At 30.4% G+C, this 19,855-nt stretch overlaps 3 protein-coding genes across 3 annotated transcripts; 2 read left to right on the forward strand and 1 right to left on the reverse strand.

The window, feature by feature from the left end:
* The first annotated feature begins 7,653 nt into the window (after window positions 1-7,653).
* LOC114373540 lies at window positions 7,654-9,627 on the forward strand. The gene is made up of 2 exons (XM_028331022.1): window positions 7,654-7,684; window positions 8,713-9,627. The coding sequence occupies exon 2, from the start codon at window positions 8,734-8,736 to the stop codon at window positions 9,481-9,483; it is 750 nt and encodes a 249-aa protein (XP_028186823.1). The 5' UTR covers window positions 7,654-7,684; window positions 8,713-8,733; the 3' UTR covers window positions 9,484-9,627.
* A 1,619-nt stretch (window positions 9,628-11,246) lies between these two features.
* Window positions 11,247-14,015, reverse strand: LOC114373539 (APO protein 4, mitochondrial-like). Its single transcript, XM_028331021.1, has 2 exons — window positions 13,492-14,015; window positions 11,247-12,381 (listed from the first exon to the last, which is right to left on the reverse strand). The coding sequence occupies exons 1-2, from the start codon at window positions 13,734-13,736 to the stop codon at window positions 11,619-11,621; spliced, it is 1,008 nt and encodes a 335-aa protein (XP_028186822.1). The 5' UTR covers window positions 13,737-14,015; the 3' UTR covers window positions 11,247-11,618.
* A 2,526-nt stretch (window positions 14,016-16,541) lies between these two features.
* On the forward strand, window positions 16,542-18,003 carry LOC114375973 (MYB-like transcription factor ETC1). The gene is made up of 3 exons (XM_028333853.1): window positions 16,542-16,699; window positions 17,349-17,436; window positions 17,539-18,003. Exons 1-3 carry the CDS (start codon window positions 16,651-16,653, stop codon window positions 17,627-17,629), a joined length of 228 nt encoding a protein of 75 aa, XP_028189654.1. The 5' UTR covers window positions 16,542-16,650; the 3' UTR covers window positions 17,630-18,003.
* The last annotated feature ends 1,852 nt before the right edge of the window (window positions 18,004-19,855 follow it).

The following is a 19,855-nucleotide window of genomic DNA, read 5'->3' on the forward strand; positions in this document are numbered from 1 at the left end:
CACGTCAATTGATTTTAGTTAGTCATTTAATTAAAAGATACTGAATGTTGATACGTTCTTCGAGAATAGGATGTCATACACCATATATTTATAGCTTTAATCTGCTTGTATATATTCTCTCTCAAAAAAAAAATCTGCATGCATATATACTAGTGCCATTTTAAACACGAGTTTAATTTATATAAAGTATTTTTGCATAAACATGTAATAGAAATTTACCTTGTCGTCAATGTGTTAGATGAATAGGATTATATAGTAAAATAGTCCAAACTTGTTGTAAAAACAAGGTATATAAACTAAATAAGTGAACATATGCGGTGGCTTAACTATATACTAGTTTAAAGTATTATTTGAATATCTCGCAATTCGAATTTTAATCTAGTCTCAAAGAGTGATTTAAGAATAAACAATAGACTAATTACCTGCTCCTTTATACTATGAGTCCATTACTTTAGTCGCTTCGTACATTGAGCCAGTCATCGATCAAAATAAATTAACGGTGGCTACCTGCTGCCAACTATGGACCAATAACGTGCATAGTGAGTAGAAAAAAAGTTGATGTGATCTAAATCTCACTATGATTATAAACATACATTAAAGTGTTAATGATATAAAGATAGAGACAAACATTTTGGTAAGTCCTTTTATGTATAGAAAGGTCAGAGTGGTTCCCACATGCTACTTTCGGGTAGTATAACAATAAACTAGTCGGGAAATGCTTAACGAATTAGTTTTCATTTCTTCTTTTTGTGTAGTAAGGTAAAAGAAAGTACTCTTATATAAAAAGTAGAAACACTCGTTTAATTTACATTTCGCTGTTAATATTAAGAACCTGAGATTGCTGTTATCTTACGGCAAGTGTAAGTGAAGTTAAGTAGTTAATTAACTATCAGCATTATTAGTGAGCCAAAATAAAATTACTATAATAATATAATAAGCCTCAAAAGTCTAAATTACTGGGGAAATAGTTAGAAGATATGATAATGGAACACATGGTTAACAAAACTTGCATAGATGTGTTAAAATGTGACTTGGTCAAATTTCAAACGGATATAAATAATGAAGAGCTGAATGTATTTAAATTGATGTAAATTTTATGGAAATCACTGCACGTAACCAAAGTGTAGTAGACCCCGTCATGTCTTTTCTGTCCCATATTGCATATATAAAGTCATAAATAAAGCAATATGTAAGTTTAATTCAAAGCAGATTCCAAATCATGTGCATATCGAACGCAGGCTGTGCTTTGTTGAAAAAGTAAGGCCTAGAAAACCCCTAATTCATGCAAGGTTTTGGATCAACAACGTTTTGGGTACTTTCGTATAAATCAATGATTGGTCTTTGTAGATAAAAAATGACCCGGTTTCAAATGCAGGAGCGTGATGACATGAAATCAGGAAAAGGAACAAAAATAAAGATTAATTCGTTAAGCCAGGTTTTTCAATGAGTAGGTGATCGATATTATAGCTTGTAATTTAATTTTCCTTCAGTCTCATAATATTTGAGGCTCTTAATTCAAGGTTTTGGATTTTACCGTGTTATTTAACAATGTCATCACAAAGGAAAAAATAGAGGCTAGAGATGTTAAATAACATTAATTGTTAATTTTCCTTTACAAGCTATACCTTTCCTTTAGCCCTATACCCTAATTATTAATTTTATTTTTCTTTCTAATAATGTTAGAAATTTTACATCAACTAGTATAATATGATCAAAATAATATATATAAATAAGAAAAAATCTATATGTCATGAATTAACTTTTGATGTTTCTAAAATAATATTAGAGACAATTATAATCATTATTGTTTAGCTTATTGAACTATTATATGTCTAATTCTGTAAATTTCACACTTAAAGAACACAAACTCTTGATCTAAATAGTAACACGAAATAAATATACAAATCCTTAATCTTTTTTTAAAGGCCAATACAATAGTTTTATTTCCATAACTTCATAGCACAAGTTATGTATAAACTGAGTCTGTGAACAAAAAATCATCAAATCCTTAATAACAAAAGGAATAATTGCTTTTTTGTATACCTTGTTTTATTGGGAGAGCTGAAGCCTATTATATTCCATTGTTTTTCATGTTCGTTTTTTTTATTAATTAAGGTATAATAAGGCTGTCGGCAGCAGGATGAAGCCACCCATGTCCTTGTGCTGTTGTGCAATGCCTGTCTGTGCTCCAATATTATATGCAAAATTATCCTTCAAATTCTATAATATAGAAGTAAAGGCTGAGCAAATTTTATATAGTAAATAAAAGGACTGTCGTCGTTTTCTGAATCACCAACACCATAGGAAAAAAAATATCCTATCTGCTTTCATAATACACATCTTCTTTCGAGGAGTCAACTAAGTGTTTCTAGCATATATCAAATGAGTTCTCATTGCCTTAATTATTTTACAAGTCCATTCGACTAAATTATGATCGATATTTAATAAAGGTTTTCTTTAAATAAATTTCTCAAAAAATACTTAGAAATAAAACAAATTATATTACTCTCGTAAGCTAAAATTAATTTATGTCCTTCGACTTTTATAAATGTCTCTCATCCAAATTCTAAAAAAATTGGACATATAATTTTAGCTATAAGTGTCAAAATGGGTACTCGGTCTAGCCTGACAGTCCGAAATGCGAAAAGGGATCGGAGTCGGCTTGAATTCTATATAGACTACATATCTGTTGATCTCACTGAATTGACTCTTTTTTTTTTTCTTCTAAATTTATATAAATTTAAAAAAAAAAATAACTAATTCATTTTTTTTCTTTGTTGGCGGACAAATTTTTCCAACTCTAATTTTAACTTACAAAAGAAATTTGATTTATTTTTATTTTCTTTTCATATGAGTATTTGTTAAGAAATATATCCAAACAAATTTATTTTATTAACTTACAACTATAGATTGCTTTAGAGATTCGTTCGGAATAGTTTTTTGTTTCCAATTTTAAAATTATTAAAAACTGATTTAGTTTCAGTTTTAAGAGTTAAATTTCAGTTTTAAAATAGAAACTCTCATAAGAGCTGATATTTATCTAGAGATGCCTCATAGTCTCTCATCCCCAACAAGACTTGCAGGATATGGCCTAACAGAAAATAAAAAGAACAAACATATTTAACTCAAAAATAAATAAATAAATATGACAACAATTCTTACTAAAAAGATTGGAACGACAGAGAGTTAAACAAGTCAAAAAAATATTTGAAACACAAAGTTATATATATGTGAATGTATAAATACTGAGTTTTGATGATTTGAAAGAATAATCAAACAAGTTAAGCAAACAGAGATTGTTTCAAGATAAATTTAAGGTTAAGCAAACAAGATTAAAAGAATCTCGTTGATTGATTAGTTTTTGCCTCAAACACATTGTTTCCAACAAATCAAGGCACTAGTAATTGATTACCAAACAGTATAATCGATTACCAAAAGACAAGTTTGCAAGAAATTTGAATCTTGTAATCGATTACCAGATGTTTGTAATTGATTACCAATAACGACACATCAGAAAATACTTTAAAAAGTTATAACCCTTTAAAATATAACTGTATAATCGATTACAGAAGAAGCTTTTTGAAAAGACACATCTCTTCAAATCATTTTGAAAAGACACGATGAGCCTATATATGTGTGTCTGACACACAAGAGAGATGTTTTAAGAAAACTTAATTGTATGTTCTTTCAACAACTATTGGAAAAACACTTACAAATCTATTGAGAATTCATCTAGGAACTTGATTTTGTATCATCATCTTTAAAAGAGAGTAATTCCTCTAGGATCTTCAATTTGTATCATCCACTCTAAAGGAGAGAAAACTTTCTTTTCAACTCAGAAACTCAGTTGTAATCAAGAGATTAATTGTCTCTCGAATTGAGAGAATTGTAATCAAGAGACTGATTGTCTCTTGGAGAATCTTGAACACAAGGGTAAAAGATCCCAAGGTGAGTTCAAAGCCTGTAAAAGATTTACACATGAAAAATCTCAAGTGAATTGCTTGAGGGACAAGACGTAAACACGAGAAGTAGCCAAAACAGTATGCATTGAATTTGCAATTCTCTCTTCTCTTATCTTTTAAAAGGGGTTAAAAGTTTGTTAGTGAAATTTTTTATAAAAATTCATTCATCTTAAGTTATTGAGACCATTTGTCCAATATATATATATATATATATAAACAAGTAGAAGTTTTTTTATATCCTGATTCATCTTATTCTAAGATTATGTTTAATTTTTGTCACACCACCAAATTTCATTATAACTTACAAAGTTATATAAAAAAATGTAAATATGTTTTTTTTATCATTTTACTTTTATAAGTTACTTCAAGAACTAATTATATCTAATATTTTTAATTTTAATAAATTAATTTATAAGTTTTCAATTGAAAGCATATAAAGCATATTTGACAACACTTATTAGCTAGCTAAAAAGTTTGTATAAACATGATAATAAACTTATTTTAGTAATTTACAGTATTTTTTGAATACCACTCTAAGTGTTATCTCTTAATTGATTTTTTTTTTTTTTACATTTTTATTCCTAATGTTCTTTTCACAATCTCTAGTATACCCGTTTATTTTCAGAAATGTAATAACCGACATGAATTACTTCAGATGCTTCCTTCATCATTCTCTACATCATTGATGATGAGAATGAATCTTTAATTTGAAGAGTAGAAGAAGACGATTGCTTCCAAAACTCAGCTATTTTATAAAAGAAATAGTAATTGATAAAATGAAGCATTGCTCGCTTGGGCAAAGTTTTTACAGTAACTGGCCGATTGGGGGGCCATTATGTCAAGTGATTAGGAGATCTCTCAAATACTCCATTCCATAATTCACGTGTAAGGAAAGTGTCACGTTCTACGACTTATTGCCATGATGATTCTTTGTCCTCGGTTAGAGTCATAATTTCCACCCTGGCACTTTGAAAAGTCAAAAGTACATACAGAGCATATAGCTACAATAAAAGGAATAGGAATAGCAATAGCATAAATAGGGTAAACATTTGTTAATAATGTTATAGCAATAACAATTTTCGCAAAAGAAGTCGTCCCCATGTATATAGAATGTAAAGTAAAGGTGCACATTCCTTTGGCTCTAATGAAAATGCTAAAGAATGGGATTTGGCAGGCGAATTTTCTTTCAAGGCAGCTATTTAGATTTATGGCATATTATTATTGCTAAATTCACAAGCATATATGAAAAACATATTCATTTCAACCAATCATATAATAATGCTAAAGAATGTTATAATCATGATTCTATCCATTTCGAGTACGAGACACAAGGTAACTCCAATCATGAGTTCGTGTTATTATGGCCCAAAAATTGACACCAGCTTTAAGGCCAGCATACACGGAGTTTTTTTTTTTTTTTTTAAGATAGAGTACATGTACATGTACATCTTGCATGCATGTCCTGATTTTTTTAACCCATGCATACATATGATATGATTTATTTTTATCCTCTGTTTCAGTAATAACTTTTTAGTTGTACCTTTATTTTATTATAACTTAATTCATTAAAAAATCAATAATTAAACTACGTATAAAAATAAAACACTTGCATGTTTAGAATAATTTTTTTTATCTAAAAAAATTCTATTTACCAATATTTACAGAATAAAATAGCAAAACCTATTCCTTTGGCCAGCAGCAATTTTAGACACTTAAGTTAAGTACTAATTATGTTTTTAAGTTCACTCTTTTTTTAAGTTCACTCTTTTTTCTTTATTCTGTTTCATTTACAAAATTCATCAACTACGAAATAAAACCCATATATATTTTTGAGCTTACTTGCATGCATTTCTCAAACTGATTCTCGCTGTAAAGTCTGACAAGGGTCACCTTTGACAGGCAAAGTGTTGGATGGAACAATCGGAACATAATGGAATGTCCTCCAATAAAGACAAGCATTAATACAATTTAGAATAATATGTATCTTTTAGGATGAGACCACGTATATTCTTTGCGAAGTATAATCCTCACTTAGAAGAACGTTTCGTCCAAAAAACTCATGAAGAAGGCAACTTCAATATTCAAATGTTTAAATATCTTTTTCTTAGTCTTTACGTTTTAGAATTTTTTTTTACGTTGTAAAATTATTTTTTTGTTTTTAGTCCTTAATTAAAATAATAAGTGATTTATTACAAGAACTAAAATAAAAAGTATTTAAATCATATTCAAATGATTATTTTAATATTGAAGATGAGTCACAGCAAGACCCATAAAACGAAAGAATAAACTTTTCTTAAAAGTAAAATATCATAATTATTATTTATTAGAAATGATGTAACATTTTCCTATTTAGTAATAAAAGCTGAGTAATATCGGATCAGATTCAAGATCTTTTCTAAAACGAGCTTCATAAGTAGTAGGTCAATTAATTTGTGTTATGAAGAATCAAATAAGTGTTGGGTAAGTGAAAATTAAGAGTTCAATGATTACGAGTGAATGGTACCCAAAAAATCGGTCGTTTGAGAAATTTCCTGAAGTAACATCAATGCCTCAAAACTCCATTATTTCTCAAATATGTTTAGCAGCTGGACGGTAGGTTCTTACTTCTTAAATGCACAAATTTTCTGTCCAGTATATTGACACTGAAGTTCACTGAAACTTAATTTTAACACATTTTAATAGATAAAAAAATATTGTGTTGAGCATACATGAACCTTCTTTGTGAGTAATGTATACACCGGCCCTCAAATTGAGTGGTTTGAACTTTGAAGTGGAGCATGCTAGCTACATTATTATATGTGGGACAAAAGCATGGAAACAAAGTTACTAAGTTACATGGAAACAAGATTGGTAGCATCTCTTGGACTAGATCTATTTGATTTAGAGTTAGGACAATCGAATGATGATTAAACTACATAGTGGCAGCAAGGTCATACGCATTATCATAACATAATACTCTGTTGTGCTTTGTTCCTTTCCTCCGCTGGAAGAATCTGTCTTTCTTCTTTTCGTTGGCTTCTTTTGGTTGGAGGTCTACTGAACCCTTATCGTGACTTAAAACTCATTTTTCATAGAACTGGATTCTGAATTCTGATATGTTTTTTTTTTTAATGTCAGAATTTCAAAGTTATATATATATTCAATTCAACAACTTGAGCTTACCAAGTTGGGAAAACAAGTCCAAGTATAATACATCCACGCTGGTTCAGACTTTGTTCCTTAGATTAATGACCGACATAGTGATTGAATGATAATAACTTTTATGTATCAAAAGGCTTGAAAAATTCTTTAAAAAACAACTGTTAATAAATTTAAATATTCTTATACATATTAAAGTTATATATTTAATAAATTTACGTTCCATTTATTAATTTAATGAATATACTATGTTTAGTAAATATAATATTTAATACTGTTATTAAAATTAATTATATTATATTTAATAATTGCATTAATTAATACTAGTACTATATAAGGGAGAAATCTGGTTATTTATATATTTATATAAATACCATATTAATAGGATTAAGTTCTATATTTATACAAATACTACATTAATAATATTATTTATTTTTTTGCAGATAATTAATAATTTTATTTAATATATTAATAACATCATAGTGAACATGTTACATCTGCTTCTTTCTTCAATAATTCTTGTACTCTTGCCTTTTTGCCTAGAGGTTTGGATTTGCATCGCCATCAATCACAACACTTGTATTGTATGTAACACATTTGTTGTACTCATTTTCTATTATACTTACTATGTTTTAAGAAAACTTCTTAATCATTGATCACAGCTAGCAGCAACATGATTGAGACCCCGAGTTCGTGAACAATGGTTAAAATTTTTATTTTTTTGGTGCTATGTGATCTTGTATTTATTATGCAGGTTTCTTGCAATTTCCACTTCCAGACATATAGTAACAGCCTCATTATTTTCACTTGTATAAACCTTTAAGCTATATTCTCTTCCTTTTCCCCTTTGTTTGGGTCTTAACTTGCACTTGAGTACTTGACACAGGAAAGATATGACCCCAAAGTGTTTTTATAACTGAAATAGGACCTCTGCCACTATTATGGTATGATAATTGACTTCAAGATCAATTATGACTTAATTGGACCGTGGTATGATAATTGACTTCAAGATCAATTATGACTTAATTGGACCGTGTAAGCGTAGGTCGGAGAAGGATGTATATAGTATTTAGGGGATTATTGCTTGGCTTAGAAGTTCTAAATTGTGAAATATGATCTACGAAAACATCATCTAAATTATTGCAGAATGATTAATATACTATATGGTGCAAAAATCTCAATGCATGTTACATGTCTACACTCTACAAGCATGTGTTTATCCCAAAGTAGTAAACTAATTCTAAAATTGCAAGCTTGTGATAAAATTAATCCCAATTCTAGTTTTCCTTGCTTTATTCTGATGTTGTTATTGTAGATTAAAACTACACAGTTACTAGTCAATTTCAGAAAATGCAGTTTCAAAGATACATAGACATTTTGCGTGAATATTTGATGTTGAGCCCCACATTCCGTAAACATGTGAAATGCTCTCATATCTTTAACATGATTTTAACAACATACATCCTTTTGCATGCACAATCTCATGAGGCCAACTAATCATTTTAATTGTCCTCATAGTTTGTTACTGACACATTGGACGTACTATTTGTGGAAATTAAAAGTGCTCTAACTTTCTGCTCTTGTTTCCCTTTTTCCTGTCCAAAAACATCAGGCTCCACAAGAAAGTTCGACAATGAGAGTTGCCATTGTCACAAGAACAAACCAATTTTTCATTGAAGTAGGTACCCAAGAAACAGTTGCAGCAATCAAGAGGAAAATAGAACAAATCCTGGGGATTCCAGTGCCCTCACAAATCCTAACAGTTTCTGGGTGGGAACTATTGGATGGATTAGACATGGAAGATTACCCAATAGTGACTGAAGGTACAAAAATTGACCTCACCATCAAACCAGTGGAGCCACACCCTAGCAAAATGCAAATCACAGTAAAATTTTCAGCTAGAAAGTTTAACATTGAGGTGGACAGAACCGACACTGTTCGCAGCTTGAAGGAAAAAATTCACATCATTGATAGCACACCCATCAAAAGAATGACATTATACTTTTCAGGGAGAGAATTGGATGAAGATTTTAGAATCTTGAGTGAGTATGGCATACGTGAATTTTCTGAGATTGTTGTGTTCCTCAAGCCCTTGAATCGATCGAGAGAAGAACCTCCCACAAGGAAGTTAAGCTTGGTAGTACAAACTTCCTCTAGTTTGCTTAATGGTGCCACCATTCCACTGGAGATGAGAGATGCAAGCACAGTCAGTGACTTGAAGCAGTTACTGATAAGCAGAAAAATTCTGCCAGTTGATGACTATTTGTTCATACACAAGCAGAGGATCATGCGTGATAGCTGTAGCCTCAGGTGGCATGGAGTTGAAGATGGAGACTGTCTCTATGTGTTTAAGGGGACAGTTAGTCGCAGTGGGTATGCATGAGATTAATTCTTGGTATAATAACTATGGATTGTTTCAACATTTTTTTTTACATTATTGTTTGTTACCTTTAGAATTAGAAGATGAAACAACATTCTATATGACTGGAAATCTTGTTTTACTTCCGTGCTTGGTATGTTTTTGAAACAATCCGCTATCTATTGTTACCATTTGCTACTTTTATCAATTTAAGACTCTCTGGGCAAATAAAAAAAAATCAAATGATATTCACTTGATTTGCCATACTTTATTAACAGCAATCAATAGCTTAATTAGCATCTCCCCAAAGAAAAAAAACACCAAAGAAACAATCTGCTATCTATTGTTAGTTGTTACTATTTGCTACTTTTATCAATTTAAGACTCTCTTGGCAAATAAAAAAATCAAATGATATTCACTTGATTTGCCATACTTTATTCACAGCAATCAATAGCTTAATTAGCATCAATATCCCCAAAGAAAAAAAAAACACCACAGAACTTAATCAGTTGAAAGTCCTAATTCATCAGATGTTTAATCAAATTTGCAATTTCAGAATTCAAATTTTCCTATTGAGATTGATGAAATAGATGATTAGCCATGGCTGACATACACAACCTCAGAATAGTAGCGAGCTTGAACTGCAATATTCTTTTTCTTTTTGTTTTAGGATACAACGAATAAAGTAATTTTGTGGGAATCTCTTCCATTCAATTGAATGCTAAATGACTTATAGGCTTATAGAGTTTTTAAAAACTCATTGAAAATGGATACATCACATTTGAAATGTGGAAGCTATAACTATTAACTTTTGAAAATCACATATGAAAACAAACATGTTAGTAATAAACCACACATCAAAGCTAAGAATAACATGAAAAACCGGGTACACTAACCACAGATTTTCATTAACTTATAGTCACTTTTTTTCTTTCTCCAAACACTTTATTGCATTAGACAACGCAAACAAGAAGGATAATCATCCCTGGGCAATAATAAAAGTCCAGCAAAATAGCCAATTGCCAAATCATTATTGTTCCTGTCACAAATATTTTGTCTAGAATTCAAGCAATTTATTTTTTTTAAAAAAAAAGAACTTATGCATGCACATCATCCGCAAGAGCCAGCAACACACCAAAAAACTATTGATTTGGCACTTCTAATGGGTGAAGTTTAGAGGGGAAAAAAGGTATAGTTATTACTATTGATTAAGGCATGTGTACATATTTTATCATGATTTTATTCCTTGATTTTTCAATCAGCAGTTATAACTGAAAAACTAGACTCTAGGGATAGTTTATACTTGATAGGAAATAAACTCTTTTGTCAAGAAAGCAATCCTTCCTTTTGATATCTCAAGAAAACTGAAATTTCAGTGATAAACTGCCCTTTCAATTTTTAACAGCAATGAACTGTTACAAACATTTACAATAATGCAGTATTTCCCGAGTGAATATTTCCAGCAATTATGGACTTATGATTCCTCATGAAACAAAATTAATCAAAAGAATAATAACTGGGATCTTTGATTGGAGAAGTAGAAATCAAACCTTTTCTTCTAACCTCAAGAGCAGGTCCATTATGTCCTGCCACATATCTGTAGTGATTTTGATTTGCTCCGCAGAAACATTTTGGGAGATGTGAGATACAGGAACCAAATTTCTAGCTTGCTGTGCGCAACAGAAGATTACAGCCAGATAAGAACAGGCGCATGGATCCATAATCAGATATGCCAGACAACCTCATTGTTGGTTTTATGGCAGAAAAAAAAAATAAAACAGAGGAGCAAAGCAGAGAGGAATGCATTGAATATTTGAAGAAGGAACGGAATGATCATTTTGATTCATTAGCAGCAGTACATTTATCATAATTCAAATAAAACAGAAAACTATCACGTTACCAAGATTTTAGCAATCTGTGGATAACAACCTAACTTGCTCCTAAAGTGTAGGAACCACTGATTGACTAAAACAGAAACTAAAACAATAGAAGATAAAGATAAAGGAGCCACGTAATGCAGTTCAAAAGCAGATAATTAACACTTATAATTATGCAAAAAATTGCAGCCTAAAGTAAGGACATGTCAGATTTTCCCCCCAAACTATCCCTGATTGGGTGCCTCGTTCCGATCAGACCTGTAATTCAACTTACTGTTGCTCTCAAGAGTTTGATTCTCTTGTGATCCCAAAAAAATTATTATTGACCTGACAAGACAAACCTTGCACCTTCATCATACAATTATACTTTGCAGGCACAACAGCACCAGCTTTTGAGCACAGATCCAACACAGCTGGAACACGCCCATAAAAGCCTCTCCCTTCATTCAAAAGGACAGGAGGATCTTGAGGCCTTCGCCTCCATACAATCTTTGGGGGCACTAAATTATCCACATTAGCTTTCATCCAAAAGTGAGCACCTTTCCAGCTCTCATACTTGAACACCCCACAGAGTCTAGCTTTATGGCCTGATGGCCCAACATGAACCTCAGAACAATATTTACAAACTTTTACTGGATAAACCAACAACAACTTCTCCACCCCAGACCTAAGAGTCTCCCAAGCAGTTAATGTTTTATTAGCTATAGAGGTAAGATCATTTGGTGACAAAGACTCGGTTTCTGGAACACTTCCATTGTCAGCTTCCAAGTTCCAACTACTTGAATTAAGGTTTTCATCATGGAAATCAGCCCCTGCTTGCCAGCATAGCTCAACAACAGCAGGGATGCGATCAAAGTCAAACCTTTCATTGTGCCTAATAACACTTTGAAACATGTTGTCCAGGTGAAATGTTTCAACAGGGACAAGTATATCATTCAAACCACCTTTGATCCATTCATGAACCCGGTTCTTGGCACGATGCTTGTAACCCGAGCAAGTTTGAATCAAATGCCCCTGCTCACCAATATATATCTCTGGACAGAATCTGTAAATGCATAGATAAGAAGATGAAGATAGTTTTTTCAGCAACTTGAGCTTACAACATAGGAAAACAAGTCCAAGTAAAATACAACTGCAGTGGTTTGTTCCTTAGATTAGTTAGATTAATGACTGACAGTGATTGAATGATAATAATTTTTAAAGATCAAAGGCTTGAAAAATACTACTAAGAAAACAACTTTAGCATTTTAAGTAGAAGTGGCCAGCTCATCATTAATGACAACATTTATCATTTATAAGCACCAGCAACAAATACAAGTGTTTGCTCACGTGTATTATACCAAGCTAATGTTGTCAATCTACAGTTCTTTCACCAAGAAAACCTAAGCCATTTTTTTCATCCTTTTACTATTTCAATGGACATTTAAACCAAGTATCAACAAAATTACAAATTTATATGATGTCAGAACAGAAAAAGCTTCCTAATGGAAAAGCACCCACATCAAATTTGGAGCAACTATCCCAAATACTACTACTAAAATTAAAAATATATATAAACTTCTGGTCCCTGTTCCCCAAATTTCACCATTACAACACAGTAAAATCAGTATGGACTTACTATAAAGTATAAGTACCATTGTACCAAACTAAAAAATAACCATCACAAGTAAGAACCAAAGAAACTGCTTTCTGTTCTAATTTTTTTGGTCTTATTTGTGACACTCAAATTCAACTTAAACTCTAATAAAACCAACAAACTGAAAGTGGTTATATACATAAGCTTAAATTCAAAACATTTTATTAGTATCAATACATAATGAAAACAGAATTTCATTGAAATACACTAACAATGTAAAGATTTTGTTCAGTATCATAAAATCTTAACATGAATTACTATGTCTCATAAGATTACTATAAAAGTCATATTCAAGATCATCTTTTTTTATATAAATCACAGGTTTCCTCCATGGAAGACAATGACCAAGCTAGGATAACTATAGACAGCGAAGCTCTCCCTCTCCCTCTGACTATTTAATTAGTTGACAATGTAAAAATCTTTACACACCCAAATTTTACTCACTAAAATAGTGCCTCACTAATGTAAATCAAAATATATTTACACCCTCCCGCCCCCTCAAATAAAAAAAGAACTCACTTGCAAGCCATGAGAGGAAGGAAGTTAAGAAGGGTGGAAACGCCATGGATGAGATCATTCCTGACTTGGAGGACCTCATTGGCAACCGGAACCATGCCGCGAACCGGGTAAGTATGTGCCCGTTTCTCGATTCTCTTCAGAATCATCGGCCGGAGCTTTTTCAGGTCCACTTTCGTGGCGTACAAACGCCGAGGGTTCCCGGAGCACAGAACACCATACCGCATCATCTTTCTCAGGCTCTCCATTCAATCTACAATGGAAAAAAACACAAATTATTTTCAAACGGGCATTTCATCGAACACTTGGATGTCATGCCGAACCCAGTGTTGCGGATCGTTTCTTCTTTGTCAGCGGATTGAAGCAGATGGAATAGCCGTATTGCGGATCAGATGTAACAATTAGCATACGCTTGGGAAATTGTTATGCAGGCGACAAAACATTTGACTATAAGACTACACATCTTTATTTCGTCATCTTAGGATAAATAATTTTGAAACATGCAAGTATATATGAAAAAGAATTATCCTTTTTTCAGTGAACAGAGAAAATAAAGTTTAAATGCAAGGCAAAACATTATAATATGCATGGGAAACTAAAAACTATGCATATTTTTAAGTAATTAGAAATAATTAAGAAAAAGATCAATTATTATTTAACTAGTTTTAAAATATTCCTTAACGTAAAACCTTGTTTTAATATTGTTATATGAATGTCACTATATTTGTTTTAAATATTTTTATTATTAAACTAATCTTTAATTCAGTGATATTAAATAGTTATTAAATTTATACGTTTATGTAACTATTTTAATATTCTATAAAAAAAATGAATTTGATTATTTATTAAAATAAGTTAATGAACCAATTTTTTTGAAAAATTAAAATTTACTGATGCCAAAATCTTTAAATTAAAGAAAAAAATATAAGAATTCTCTCATTTAAAAACAATTCATCTCTCCAACTCCAAATGTATATATACGAGAATTTAAACATTTTATGAGTACTTTTAATTCTAAAACAAGTGCCAATTTAATTATTTTTTAAATATCTGTTATTTTATAGTATGAAGAAATTGTTTTTTTTTCACCTATGTCTTTCTTTTTTAAAATTATTTTTTATTAAATTTTTGAAAGATAATATAAAAAACATATATTTCTAAAAAATAATAGAAGTAATCATGAATTTGATCAAGATTCCGAGTTAAAAGAATGAATTGGATCAAATTGACAGATTAAGTGTATGTTGGATAACACCCTGAGTTAAACTAATCATGATTTTTTAAACAAATAATTGTTTTGTAGTGGTTTTACCATGACTTCACTTTTTAATGTGGACTCTATTCACATTAGACACACTACCACTACAAATTAGTTTAAAGATATATGAACTTGAGATAACCAATTTTGGGAATTTTACAAATTAGTTTAAAGATGTATGATCAAAATATAATATAAAAGTTACTTTTTTTGTTGTTGTTGAATAATATAAAAGTTACTTTTTTGTTGTTGTTGAATAATATAAAGTTACTTAATATTTAATAACCTTAAATATGAAATAAGATATGTATTTTATTTCAATTTTTATAATTTTTATCTTCCCCTATTTTGTGTGTTTCTTCCAATTTTTTCCATTTTAATTCTTTTTAATATTTAGCTTGATGATCCACTCCATCCTATTGTTATGATTTTAATTGGTGATTTCAAATTGAATAAACCAGACTTGATGGGCTATAATCTAAAAAATTTCTGTACTCGATCCAATTCATTATCATTCCTAAAAAAAAATAAACTTTAGTCTTACAATTTTTTAGTTTAAAAATTTATTAATCTTTGTAAAACACTTTAAAACTACACTTGTTCCAGAATGTAAAGAAGGTGGTAGTTTTTGTTTTCTTAACTACGAGTGCTACTAATACACTATCTATTAGATACACTGATACAGTACCTGATAGTTAGCATGACAGCTACCTGATAGTACTTGTATATATACGAGTCCTTTGTAAACCCGGTGTGATTCTTTTCAATAATATTTTTTCCCTTTATGCTCTCTGTAATACTATCTACTACTATTAATTAAAATTTATTAGAAATTATAAAATTATAAGAACTTGTTAAACAAGTAGTAAAGCTCGTACAATTTTATAATTTCTAATAAAATTAACTGATAATAAAATTGTGTTTAAAAGGATCGAATATGTTGCTAACATTTATGTCCTCTTTTTTGTTTTTGTTTTTATGGATATAAAGAGGAATTTAATAGGCATGTTCAGTGTAAAAGTTTTGATCAATTGTATGACTTCATGAAGTCATTGACTAATTAGAAATAATCAATTGTATGACTTTTAAGGTAATTTACATTACCAAATTCAATAAGTTTATAATATATAATGATTTGTAATTTAACAACAGTATAAAAAAATCTCTATATGATTATTCATTATATTTCAAAATAATTATTATTCTAGCCTTAAAACAATTTATATTGATTGATATTCTTAGTTTTTAATGAAATATTAAAATATTTATTTTAATTTTGTCTCCTACTAAATATTATTATCTTGAAAGATTTTATAATATCTTTATTGAAATTTTAAAAAATATTTCAATATAATTATCCCTTAATAAATAGTAGTATTGTTTTAGAATACTTATTTTTCTTAATGTGTAGAAAAATTCTAAACATCGTTCATTTTGAAACGAAAAAAATATATACATTATTTTCTCTAGCTATATGAATAATAACAATACATACTCTAGCATATCTTTTCTACCTTTCTCCCAATTATTGGTTATAATTTAATGTAAATTAAGAAAACACGAGTAAATCATCTCATTAAATAAAAAGTGGATCCATAAAATAGTATAATTTTAGTTAACCATAACAAAATATTAGAAAGAAGATGGGAGAGAATTTTACAGTTAGCCAATATGGTGGTGTACGAAAGTACAGTTCAACTAACAATAAATTCTCCAACTACCTAGCAAAGATGAACTTAAATGTCAAAATCTCAATTTCAGCTACCATTCTTCTCTGTTTCAACTCCCTCCCTGCCACCCAATCTTCACGAGCAACCATGTTGTCCTAGCAATGACCTTCTTCTATTAATACCACCCAAATAACCTTGTCTTCAAACACACTTAATTCTCCACGCCTCCTTGCAATGGCTGACTCGGATCTCTCTTCAAGTCAAATTTCTACACATTCTACTGGTATATATCTCATTCCTTCTTTATATCTATCAATATTTTAATATTTTACTTACTATATAATATATATATATATATATATGCAAGATATTAAACATTCTTAAATTTTTATTTAAAAGCTTCTTTGGTAGAATAATTAAAAGGAAGATATATACCTGAAAAACTTGAGAGTAGTACGCAACCACTGAGTTTTGCAGTTCTATCTACACTAATGCATGTTGTGTGTCACTCTTTCAGTCTCTTCTTATGGAACAGTACTTTTGGAATTCTTAGGTTTTTTTTTTTTTGACAAACGAATTCGTAGTTTCTTAATCTTATTCTTTGTAGCCCTTCTTTTATTGCTAACTTGCTTTTATTTTAAGGTTTTTATTTGTGTTGCACTCAAATTATTGTTTGGCATGCGTAGTAATTAGGGTTGATGAAAGTGGAAACTATAATATATATATATACAAATATAGTTACGGTAAAAAAAAATGTTTTTACACGTGTCAAATAATAATAATTTGAGTCTCTTAGAATTGACATGATATCCAGTAAAAAAAAAAAAGAATAGACATGCTAAATTATGCCTAATTAATAACTTGGGAGTTAGCTACTTTTCTACATGGTTTTTTTTTTTTTTTTTTAATGAAACATGACACACTTTGTTTAGATTCAGGAAATCGAGGGTCTTCCAAAGTTGAATTTTCTGAAGATGAGGAAACCCTCATCATCAGGATGTATAAACTGGTAGGGGAGAGGTGAGAAATTTCTTTTTTTAATGCTTAGCTCTTATAACCCTTTTAAACGGTGTGTAGTGTGTAGACCAAAGCTTGTAAAACAATATGTTATTTTTTAATTAGGTGGTCTATAATTGCTGGAAGGATTCCTGGAAGAACAGCAGAGGAAATAGAGAAGTATTGGACTTCAAGATTCTCGGGCTCTAGTGAATGAAGCTCCGGAGTACTACGATTGGTGTTCAGTCTAGGACGAGCAAGAAGATTTTGGGTGCAAGATTAGTGTGATTTTGTGGGACATAAAAACTGAATTAAAGTTGGCATAGTTTATAGGTATTTGTATTGGCTATAAAAAAAGAAGTGGGGCAGCAACTATAGAAGCTGGTTTGTGTTATATTTCTCCATCTTGAAATGTTGCTTGGTGTGATATTTTCCATCTTGAAATGTTCCTTGGTGATTGGTCTTTTCTGAATTGTACTTAGTGCTGTTCATCTTCGTGTATCTTATTCATTTACCATTTTGGCTTTTTATCTTGCGTCTGAAATCTGTATTGGAAATGAGAATTAATTAGAGACAGGTTCAGTATTGTCATTCTTAGTTTAATTACGTATATAGGACCAAAAAAGACAATAATACAGATGGGTTGGAATATACTACTATGTTCTAAGTCACATGATCCCAAAACACAGTAGCAAGAATTAGTGTTAATTATGGAATATTTAAGAAAAAAGTTATGTTTTGTGACGGTTAAAATATCTTTAAATTATTAATAATATTAAATCTTTATTGACGGATGGAAGATTTTAAATCACTTCAAAAATGATAAAAGATTAATCTTTTTTTTAAAATAAGGGACTAAATTAAAAATATAAAAATAAGGACTTTTAGTCTATTATTTATTTAAACTTGAATCAATGAACAAACCATCCAACAATTAGATCCGACCTTTACATTAAATATAAGAGAGAAATATAAGATTTACGAATTAACTAATTTGTTAATAAAAATACTGAGAGAAAAAATAAATTAAGTTGATATAAATTGAGTTGATTACGTAAATACTATTAAAGATCCTCTAAGTAAAAGTAGGCATTAATAAAATAGGCTGTGGCACGCACCCTTGTCCCTTTTCTCTTCTTTCTCTTTCGACAACACACAAGACAGCATCCACTGTCGCTCTCTCTCTCTCTCTTTGTTTCAGTGTTTGACAAATCACAAACGCAAGGGCGATCTGAGTGGATGAGATGAGCACTTCGGAGCTGATTCGCCATCGCCTTCCAACAAAACTTCAAATTAGTATAAATAAAACTTTATTTCCTTCCCCTTTTATTTTTCGTTTCACTTTTTCTATCCTCTTTTTTTTTTTTTTCTTTTGAGATTTTCAATTTTCGAGATTACGTTCTATTTTTGTCTTGCTACGGATTCTCCAATATTTCAGAAGCTAGATCTAATTGATATGCTGTTTGGTTGCTCAGGAATTCGTGATCAGGTATATCACTGTTAAAAAAAATACATATGCTTTTGCCTCTCTTTTTTTTCGTCTTTGGATTTATTAGGCTTTGATTATTCTTATGTGAATTAACTTCATAAGAACAATTTTGTCCATAAAAGAAGAAAGTTGTAACAGCTAACAAGTTCAGTGGAGAACCCAAAAGCGTGTATTTATGGGTTAGCGTTTGCGAATTTGATTATGGGTGAAGAATTGGTTTTGCTTAAATATCGATTTTTATTGAAGTTTTTGTTTGAAAATTTGTTTCTTAAATGTAAGTTTGTAATCAGACTTAGTATGAAATTTTCAGCCCAATGCAAAGAGTTTTTTTAAGTTGAACAATTTTTGGTAAAGTTACATTTCTCTTTAGCAAACAGGAATTTTTGAGCTATGCAATCATAGATCAAACATGTTAGATGTTTGATTTTGTTCTTGCTATGTTGGATTGCTCTTGCTGTGCTGGATTGCAGGTATTTCATCTTCAGATGCCGAACATTGAATTTTTATTGCTCCCTTGTTTGTTATTAAGAGAAATTGTGGATCTTTATGATTTTAATGTGAGTAAATTCAAATATTCGATATTCATTGGTTGATCTTTGACATATGATTGAATGAAGTTGCATGCTATCTTCCTGTCCCCTAACAATCAAAAGGAATATCTACTTGACATGGCTTTTATGGTATTCATAGTTTGATGATACTCATACAGTCATACTGCTGTCATGAAATTAGTGCTATTCATGTAGCTTCATGTGCTCGACGTCTACTAAATGCCATCTTAGCAAATGAACTGTATACTGTGAAAAATCCAACCTAGGAAGTCATAGTGACCCCAATATGTCAAAATTTCAAAGTATTTAATGAGGACAAATAATATCTTACATGATGAAAGTAAAAGTAGTGGCCAAATATTTTAGGGGGAATGATGAGCTGTGGATGGGTAAGCATATAAAA

Source organism: Glycine soja, chromosome 11 (assembly GCF_004193775.1).
Source record: "Glycine soja cultivar W05 chromosome 11, ASM419377v2, whole genome shotgun sequence".
In the NCBI taxonomy this organism is placed as follows: domain Eukaryota; kingdom Viridiplantae; phylum Streptophyta; class Magnoliopsida; order Fabales; family Fabaceae; genus Glycine; species Glycine soja.